This window comes from Scylla paramamosain, chromosome 20 (genome assembly GCF_035594125.1).
Source record: "Scylla paramamosain isolate STU-SP2022 chromosome 20, ASM3559412v1, whole genome shotgun sequence".
In the NCBI taxonomy this organism is placed as follows: Eukaryota; Metazoa; Arthropoda; class Malacostraca; order Decapoda; family Portunidae; genus Scylla; species Scylla paramamosain.
Window position 1 is genome coordinate 15,643,995 of NC_087170.1, and position 10,000 is coordinate 15,653,994.

A 10,000-nucleotide genomic window follows, 5' to 3' on the forward strand; every position below is an offset into this window, starting at 1 on the left:
CTTCTCCTCCTCCTCTTCCTTCTTTTCCTCCTCTCTTTCCGCCTTTATTTTTCTTCTATCTCCTTTCCCTTTTATATATTCCTCATATCTCTTCTCTTTTTTCTCTTCTTCTTTTATTCCTTCTTTTTTTCTTCTCCTTTTTCTTCCATTTCTTCTTTTTCTCTTCCTTCTTCCTCACCATCTTCTATTCCTTATTTTTCTTCTTCTTCTACTTCTCCTTCGTCTTCTTGTTCCTCACCTTCTTCTATTCTTTCTTCTTCTTCTTCTTCTTCTTTTGTCTTGACCTGAGGCTTATATGACCTGAGTACCATCCGCCCCAGTACCAAGTGACTGTACGCCTCCCGTCTCTTCTCCCTGTAGCTAGACAGTTATCAAAGTGCCTTGCAAGGAACTAAAGGTGTGTGGCTGTTTGGTCATCCTTTCCAATTCCCCTTCTCCTCCTCCTCCTCCTCTTCATCCTTCCTCCTCGTCTTCCTCTCCTTCTCTTACTCCTTCTCCTCTTTGTTTACGCTTTCCTTTTCCTTCTCCCTTCTTATTTCCACCTCTTTCTAGTCTTCTTCTTCCTCCTCCTCCCTAAGCAACCAGGCAAAGAGCAGCGGATTTGTTGCTATTTTTAAAACCTTTGTAATCCTGAGCAATCCTCGTCACTCATCCGTCCTACGCGAGCGCGCACACACACACACACACACACACACACACACTTAACAGTCTTGCTAGTTTGTATACGTTTCTCTAATAGTCATCTTCTACTGCGTCCCCTCTCTTCCTTATTTCCCCTCTAATCCTTCCTCTTCTTCCTCCTCCTCCTTCGTACTGTTATTACTGCTACTATTCTTAACTTCTTTTCCTCCTCTCCTCGTGTTCTCGTGTTTCTTCTTTGCCATCCTAAATGCCTCACTTTATATCAGATTCTCGTTATGTAGCTCATCACAAACAGCCTCGTATGGATCAACGCAATTCTAATGTGTTTGCTCTGCCTTTGTGTTACTTTGTGCTCCTGTTTTACACCTAATCTTCCTGCTGTTGCTCACCTCAGCTTGAAGTGCAGCTTGCCCAGTTTGGTGGCGGAGGTGGAGGTCGTGGTGGTGGAGCTGGAGGTGGTGTTCTCCTTGGCAAGGTTCCTCTCGTTCAACTCCAGCTCCTCCTTGGACGGCGTGCTCGGCTTGTCCTTATCCTGCCCTCGCTCGTTCACGTAGCTCACACTCCCGCCGTCTGATAACCCACCGCTGCCACGCAGGCTCTGGGGGGAGAGAGATGCCACGGTTATTATTTCTGGTGTGTGGGTGTGGGTGGGTGGGTGGGTGGGAGTTGCGGATGCCGGTGTGTGTTTTACTGTAATTTGAATATATACTTGGACCAAATCTGATATCTTTATCAAGACATCTTTTTATGTTTTTTTTTTTTTTATTTTCTTTTTTTTTTTTTAGGTTTGTGGTCAATAAAGTATCTATGTATCTATACATCTATTTACCTATCTATCTATCTACCTATCTGTGTTGCGGTGATGCTGGTGTGGTGAGGCTGGCAACTGACTGATTGATAGATTAATTAAGTGATTGATTGATTTAAGGCTCCCCAACACAGGGTCATAATGGCGTCTTGAAGGAACACATACGCACGCGCTCGCACACACACACACACACACACACACACACACACACACACACACACACACACACCTGATGATGAGCTGGGGAGGCGGTCCTGGGGGAAGGGCATGGTGGAGACAGACCCCCGCCTCCTGGTCCCGCCCCACTGCCGGGTGAGCGGGGAGCGCCTGGGGGACTCTTGTTACCCGTGGGAGATTTTCCTGGAAAGGAGAGGACAACAGCAGGTGAGTGTGTGTTAGGAGACACCTCACGTGTTGGTAATTAGTATTGTGTGTATAAAGGTAAGTGGTGCAGGTAAATGAGGGGGCGAGGGGATGTAATTAGTGTACAGGTAGGCTGGATCCAAGTGGGTTTAGTAAAGACCTCCTTGGCGTGACCGCAGCAATGTTGGGGCGTTAGGAGGCTTCTCACGTTGGTAATGAGTGTGTAGGTATGGGAAGGGCAGGTAAGTACCGAGTTCCGTCTTCTCTGTCTTCATCATTATTTTTTTTTATTATTTTTAATTAGCTATGAAACGTGACTTTCAATAGACAGGAACTTCATGTTACGTGTACTGTAAGAAAAACGTAATGCTTTATTAATTTCTTTATGCATTTTGTTACATTTCTTTGCGAGTTTGAGCATAGCAGAAAGAAATTTAGGAATGGTTTGGATTGTGAGAGTGGAAGACCTCGCAGAAGGTAGTGACTGATTGCTTCGCTTAATGTAACAAGATCATAATTCTGTATTGTTAATGCTTCTATTAATGCATTATTTTCACTGTTCTAAAAGGTCATGCAGGGAGTTGTGCAAAATACAATAACTCACTGGTTCACCCAACTTGGAAGAGCTTACATATTTTTCTAATTAATATTGATTTTGTTTTATTTAATTATTTTCACGATGCACGGAGAGTACGGTGCCACACAGTGAGCGACCGCGCCGCTCCAACACTCAGGGGGATCCGACACTTGATACCCTTCCTTGCTCAGGGTTGTAATCGAAATCATACACAGGCCACGTTAAACCTTTCAGTGCTATTCGGCACACTCCTAAATCACAAACCACTGAGAAATTTTCTTTTATTCTACAGCCACCTTTCAACATTTTACTGGCTAGATATCGAAAATCCCCGAGCTTAATTTCTTCTTGCAGATATTTGTGAAGATTTTGCACGATGCTTTTAGTGTCATGAATTGATGCACATCGTAATGAGAGGGTTAACCGTGCAAGTGCGGGAGTGTGTGTGTGTTCTCGCGTCCTCGTTGTGAGATACCAGGACTAGCGGGAGGACCTTGAGAAGCGAAGTACTGTACGATAATAACACCTGGTTTGCGCGGCGCCATCTGGTGTTATGTTACGAGGATGTTATGCTTACCTGGTTATCCTGCATTGCCATAAAGAGACAGCAGGGTGGGCGTGATAACGTAGGATTCGGAACAGTGCGAGAGAATGTGCGGGAGGATTGTGGTCATGATAGGAGAGGATCTGTGGATTGTGTGCGTGAAGCTAAAGTGGGAGAGGAGGAGGAGGAGGAGGAGGAGGAGGAGGAGGAGGAGGAGGAGGAGGAGGAGGAGGAGGAGGAGGAGGAGGAGGTCATTAGGATACAGAGGGAGTATAAAAAAAAAAAGAAGACAAAGAGGAAGATAAAGATGTAAGAAAATAAAATAATAGGAGCCGTAAAGAAGAATGCAAGACTAAGAAAACAGAAAATGTAGCAACGAAAAAAGATAAAATAAAGAAGAAAAGAAAACAAACAAAGAAAAAAAAACACAAAAGAAAAGAGTAAGAAAACGAGAAGAAAAAGGAGGCAAATGAGAAAACGAACAAAACTAAAACGAGAGAGAGAGAGAGAGAGAGAGAGAGAGAGAGAGAGAGAGAGAGAGAGAGAGAGAGAGAGAGAGAGAGAGAGAGTTATTGAGAGGAGGGCGAAGGCTGTGGTAATGGCGGGCAGGAGAGATAGAGCAGGATGAAGGAAAGGGGGAGGAGGAAAGACCGTAAAATGTGAGATACGAAAATGTAAAAAGAAAGTGGAAGAAAAAAAAAGGAAATTGAAGCACCTGGAAGAAGAAGAAGAAGAAGAAGAAGAAGAAGAAGAAGAAGAAGAAGAAGAAGAAGAAGAAGAAGAAGAAGAAGAAGAAGAAGAAGAAGAAGAAGAAGAAGAAGAAGAAGAAGAAGAAGAAGAAGAAGAAGAAGAAGAAGAAGAAGAAGAAGAAGAAGAAGAAGAAGAAGAAGAAGAAGAAGAAGAAGAAGAAGAAGAAGAAGAAGAAGAAGAAGAAGAAGAAGAAGAAGAAGAAGAAGAAGAAGAAGAAGAAGAAGAAGAAGAAGAAGAAGAAGAAGAAGAAGAAGAAGAAGAAGAAGAAGAAGAAGAAGAAGAAGAAGAAGAAGAAGAAGAAGAAGAAGAAGAAGAAGAAGAAGAAGAAGAAGAAGAAGAAGAAGAAGAAGAAGAAGAAGAAGAAGAAGAAGAAGAAGAAGAAGAAGAAGAAGAAGAAGAAGAAGAAGAAGAAGAAGAAGAAGAAGAAGAAGAAGAAGAAGAAGAAGAAGAAGGAAGAAAAAGAAGAAGAAAAAAAAACAAGAACAAGAAAAGAACAACAAGAACAGCAAGAACAAAAATATAAAAAGATGAGGGGAAGGAGAGAGAGAGAGAGAGAGAGAGAGAGAGAGAGAGAGAGAGAGAGAGAGAGAGAGAGAGAGAGAGAGAGAGAGAGAGAGAGAGAGAGAGAGAAAGAACGAAAGAATTAAATTATTAAAGATGGTGCAGATAGAGACGAGAGGGAGGAGAAGAAAGGAGGTGTCTTCTGGAGAGGAAGATGAGGAGAGAGAGAGAGAGAGAGAGAGAGAGAGAGAGAGAGAGAGAGAGAGAGAGAGAGAGAGAGAGAGAGAGAGAGAGAGAGAGAGAGAGAGAGAGAGAGAGAGAGAGAGAGAGAGAGAGAGAGAGAGAGAGAGAGAGAGAGAGAGAGAGAGAGAGAGAGAGAGAGAGAGAGAGAGAGAGAGGAGATTGAGGGATTTGGAACAAGACAAGGAGGACGAGGAAGAGGAGGGGGTCTTTGTAGAAAAGAGGAGGAGGAGGAGGAGGAGGAGGAGGAGGAGGAGGAGGAGGAGGAGGAGGAGGAGGAGGAGGAGGAGGAGGTGAAGTATGTGCTTGAAGGATTAAGAACGAAATAGGAGGAGGAGGAGGAGGAGGAGGAGGAGGAGGAGGAGGACGAGGAGGAGAAGAGTCGTTTAGAGGTTCAGAAACAGGAGGAGTTCTCTGGGAATCTCGTTTAAAGACAATACGTTAGAATGAAAGGAACCGGGAACAGGAGGAAGAGGAGGGCAAGAGGACTACCTGGGAATGCACACACGGGATTATACAGGAATGCGTAGGATAACAAAACAACAACAAAGCTTTAGATGCTTGAAGGATCTACATTTACTGTTTACAAGAATCATCCTATCAGAACTGGCGTAGTGATGATGATGATGATGATGATGATGATGATGATGATGATGATGATGATGATGATGATGATGATGAGTAGGAGGAATAGGAAGAAGAGAAGGAGAATAAAGATGATGATGATGAGGAGGAGGAGGAGGATGAGAAGGAGGAGGAGGGATAGGAAGAGAAGGAGAATGATAATGATGACGAGGAAGAGGAATAGGAAGAAGAGGAGAATGATATGATGAGGATGAGGAGGAGAAGGAGGAGGAGGAGAAAGAGGATGAGAAGGAGAATAATGATGATGATGAGGAGGAATAGAAAGAGAAGGAGAAAGATGATGATGATAAGGAGAATAAGAAAGAGGAGGAACAGGAAGAAGAGAAGGAGAACGAAGAGGAATTGAAAGTGACGTGTGAGAGGTAAACAGCAACCGATCACTTGCCTCCTGGGGGCGTCCTGGCACCAGTGGGCGATGGTGACTTCTTCAGGTAGTGGCTGTGGGCTTGGGGGTTCTTGACGGCAGTGGGGCGGCGGAGAGTCACCTGTCTCTCCCCGCCCAGCTTCTTGTGCGCCCCGACACGCCCACGCCGATAGCACGCCCACGCCGCTCCCACCATCACCACCACCAGAGCCGCCGCCCCCACGCTAACCCCCACCACGCCGGAGGAGGAGACTGTGGGGGGGGAAGAGGAGGGAGGGGAAATAGATAATAAAGGGTAGAGGGGATGGAGTTATTTTTTTTTATTCGTCTCTCTCTCTCTCTCTCTCTCTCTCTCTCTCTCTCTCTCTCTCTCTCTCTCTCTCTCTTTGTGTATCCAAGCTTCTCTTTCATACAGTGGAATTACTGTATATTTTTATTTTATTGTTATGGAAAGCCTGGCCACACACACACACACACACACACACACACACACACACACACACACACACACACACACACACACACACACACACACACACACAGGCAGGTACATCACCAGGACGGGAGAAGACAAGGTCCCACTCACGTCCATCTGAAACAGAGAGAAAGAGAGTGAATGAATGAGAGAGAGAGAGAGAGAGAGAGAGAGAGAGAGAGAGAGAGAGAGAGAGAGAGAGAGAGAGAGAGAGAGAGAGAGAGAGAGAGAGAGAGAGAGAGAGAGAGAGAGAGAGAATCAATAACCTGTCCATTATGAGAGTATGAAAGCTTCACAATGGAGAGAGAGAGAGAGAGAGAGAGAGAGAGAGAGAGAGAGAGAGAGAGAGAGAGAGAGAGAGAGAGAGAGAGAGAGAGAGAGAGAGAGAGAGAGAGAGAGAGAGAGAGTTATTATCTTTGCTTTCTTTTTATTTATCCTCCTCGTGTGTGTGTGTGTGTGTGTGTGTGTGTGTGTGTGTGTGTGTGTGTGTGTGTGTGTGTGTGTGTGTGTGTGTGTGTGTGTGTGTGTGTGTGTGTGTGTGTGTGTGTGTGTGTGTGTGTGTGTCTGTGTGTGTGTTGCTGTTGTGACTAGGTGAAGTAATAATTTTGTTACTCATTGCTTATAATAGTGATAGTGATAAAATATTATTACTATTAATTCCACAACTATAACATATTAATTGTAAATGTTTGTGCTCTGGCAAACACCACCATCACCACTACTACCACCACCAACAACAACAACAGCAGCAACAACAACAACAACATTCCCTGGTTCTTGATCGTCACATTTTTCCTTCTGATGGAGGCCGGAGATGAGATGATGATGGCGGTGGTGGTGGTGGCGGTGGCGATGGTGGTGGTGGTAATGTTGGTTTATTCTTGCCGTCTTCTGTGTAATGTATGACAAGTACTGTACATATGTGACGCCAACGTGAATGTATCTGTTACCACAAATGTTATGTGTGCTCTGTACAAACGCACGTACAAACATCATATACTCTCCCTTCCCCAGCTCTTCCTCCCCGCAAGTAAAAAGAAATGAAAAGAAAAAAAATTAAGGAAAGAAATGGAATGAATTATTAACACTGAAGTACACCTGTCAAGTGTTCACTCACCCTCCGTTTCTCTCACACTTTCCTTCCTTCCTTAATTCGTTTCTTCCTTACTCTCTCAATTAATTTCTTTCTTCGTTAATTTGCTTATTCATACATGCACTCATTCGCTCGTTTTTGTTATGTTTTCACGAGTTTTTGGAGTCTTTTGTCGTGTGTGTGTGTGTGTGTGTGTGTGTGTGTGTGTGTGTGTGTGTGTGTGTGTGTGTGTGTGTGTGTGTGTGTGTGTGTGTGTGTGTGTGTGTGTGTTATGTAATTAGGAAGGAAAAGTTTTAGCGATGTTTCTCTGCTAATTTACGTGTTTTTCCTGTCTGTAACTCTCTCTCTCTCTCTCTCTCTCTCTCTCTCTCTCTCTCTCTCTCTCTCTCTCTCTCTCTCTCTCCCACCCACTCGTCGTCGGATCTCAGTAGCGCGCTTTTTTCGAGATTTGTTTGCGCGAAATGTAAATTGAGTTGGACAGAAATAACGTTTTCCTTTGTTGTCAGATATTTTTCGTAACCGGACACTGACGGGGAATTGGTTTGTAATCATTGTGTTCTCGCTGCCGCTGTATCTCAATGCTGGAATTACTTTTTTTTTTTTATATATCTTTTGTTACTCTTGCTCTCCGGGTGTGTGTGTGTGTGTGTGTGTGTGTGTGATCTAGGACGGAGAAAGTTCTCTCCCTACTTTTTTTTTTTCATTCTCATTTTTATGTTTAGCGATTTAATGTTACTATTATTTTATTTATTCGTTGATATATCTGATTACTTTCCTTCCGTTTGTGTCTGTGTGGAAGGAAGGAGAAAGTTTATGTATTAAAGATGACTAGATAAGCACTTAAGATTCCTGTCCTCTGCGGCGCCACAACCCACGGAAGAACTTAACTGTTATGTGGAGACAGTATACTTGTGTGAGTGAAATGAAGGACTAACTGAAGAAGACCAAAGAATCAATCACTACCACTACTACTATTACTACTACCTGTAATGTCAAGTCGCAGCAGGTGGCGAGGGGAGTGCGGGGGGTTGAAGGGAGCATTTCACACACAAAATGCCACCACCGGATAACAGCTGATATTTTCAAGAACAGAGTATTTTTAACAGCTGATATTTTCAAGAACAGAAAGTATTTTGAACTATGTCGATGCTCCTGAGTGCGGGGAGAGAGAGAGAGAGAGAGAGAGAGAGAGAGAGAGAGAGAGAGAGAGAGAGAGAGAGAGAGAGAGAGAGAGAGAGAGAGAGAGAGAGAGAGAGAGAGAGAGAGAGAGAGAGAGAGAGAGAGAGAGATTCAAGTTCTGGTTATAACGAGATGAGTGTAATATGAAAACGTGGCTAAATATTTGACATGAATGTGATATGATGATATGAATAATTAACACATACTTATAAATGCGATACGATGTGAATTTATGATATGCCTGAATTAATTAGCAATGGTCGAGTGGCTACAGTGAAAACCCATTGACTGTGCAACCTCCCTTCGAATGCCACTGATCCGTGACTAATATGCATCTTTGGCTAAGTGCAAAATCGAAAGGCTGATAGATTATGAGTATTCATCATTACAACTTAACGTCTCTCCCTTTAGATTAGATAGTGTAGCTTATTACAAACTGCCTCTGAATGTGCAAGAGTTGTACTGCTGTTTGTTCGTCCTTTGCGTTCCTTTGACTTTTTTTTTTTTTTTTTTTTTTTTTTTTTTTTTTTATGTAGGAAGGATACTGGCCAAGGGCAACAAAAATCTAATAAAAAAAATGCCCACTGAAATGCCAGTCCCTAAAAGGGTCAAAGCAGTGGTCAAAAATTGGTGGATAAGTGTCTTGAAACCTCCCTCTTGAAGGAATTCAAGTCATAGGAAGGTGGAAATACAGAAGCAGGCAAGGAGTTCCAGAGTTTACCAGAGAAAGGGATGAATGATTGAGAATACTGGTTAACTCTTGCGTTAGAGAGGTGGACAGAATAGGAGTGAGAGAAAGAAGAAAGTCTTGTGCAGCGAGGCCGCGGAAGGAGGGGAGGCATGCAGTTAGCAAGATCAGAAGAGCAGTTAGCATGAAAATAGCGGTAGAAGACAGCTAGAGATGCAACATTGCGGCGGTGAGAGAGAGGCTGAAGACAGTCAGTTAGAGGAGAGGAGTTGATGAGACGAAAAGCTTTTGATTCCACCCTGTCTAGAACAGCAGTATGAGTGGAACCCCCCAGACATGTGAAGCATACTCCATACATGGACGGATAAGGCCCTTGTACAGAGTTAGCAGCTGCGGGGGTGAGAAAAACTGGCGGAGACGTCTCAGAACACCTAACTTCATGGAAGCTGTTTTAGCTAGAGATGAGATGTGAAGTTTCCAGTTCAGATTATAAGTAAAGGACAGACCGAGGATGTTCAGTGTAGAAGAGGGGGATAGTTGAGTGTCATTGAAGAAGAGGGGATAGTTGTCTGGAAGATTGTGTCGAGTTGATAGATGGAGGAATTGAGTTTTTGAGGCATTGAACAATACCAAGTTTGCTCTGCCCCAATCAGAAATTTTAGAAAGATCAGAAGTCAGGCGTTCTGTGGCTTCCCTGCGTGATATGTTTACCTCCTGAAGGGTTGGACGTCTATGAAAAGACGTGGAAAAGTGCAGGGTGGTATCATCAGCATAGGAGTGGATAGGACAAGAAGTTTGTTTTAGAAGATCATTAATGAATAATAAGAAGAGAGTGGGTGACAGGACAGAACCCTGAGGAACACCACTGTTAATAGATTTAGGAGAAGAACAGTGACCGTCTACCACAGCAGCAATAGAACGGTCAGAAAGGAAACTTGAGATGAAGTTACAGAGAGAAGGATAGAAACCGTAGGAGGGTAGTTTGGAAATCAAAGCTTTGTGCCAGACTCTATCAAAGGCTTTTGATATGTCCAAGGCAACAGCAAAAGTTTCACCAAAGTCTCTAAAAGAGGATGACCAAGACTCAGTAAGGAAAGCCAGAAGATCACCAGTCGAGCGGCCTTGACGGAA

At 43.6% G+C, this 10,000-nt stretch overlaps 1 protein-coding gene across 1 annotated transcript in view; it reads right to left on the reverse strand.

Moving 5' to 3' along the window:
* Nucleotides 1-10,000, reverse strand: part of LOC135110454 (synaptotagmin-4-like) — a 90,158-nt gene that overhangs the window by 7,020 nt on the left and 73,138 nt on the right. The window contains exons 2-4 of the mRNA XM_064022806.1: nt 5,456-5,686; nt 1,680-1,810; nt 1,032-1,240 (exon numbers count right to left, since the gene is read on the reverse strand). Of these exons, the coding sequence (XP_063878876.1) occupies nt 1,032-1,240; nt 1,680-1,810; nt 5,456-5,686 (571 nt within the window). The remainder of the gene's footprint in view (nt 1-1,031; nt 1,241-1,679; nt 1,811-5,455; nt 5,687-10,000) is intronic.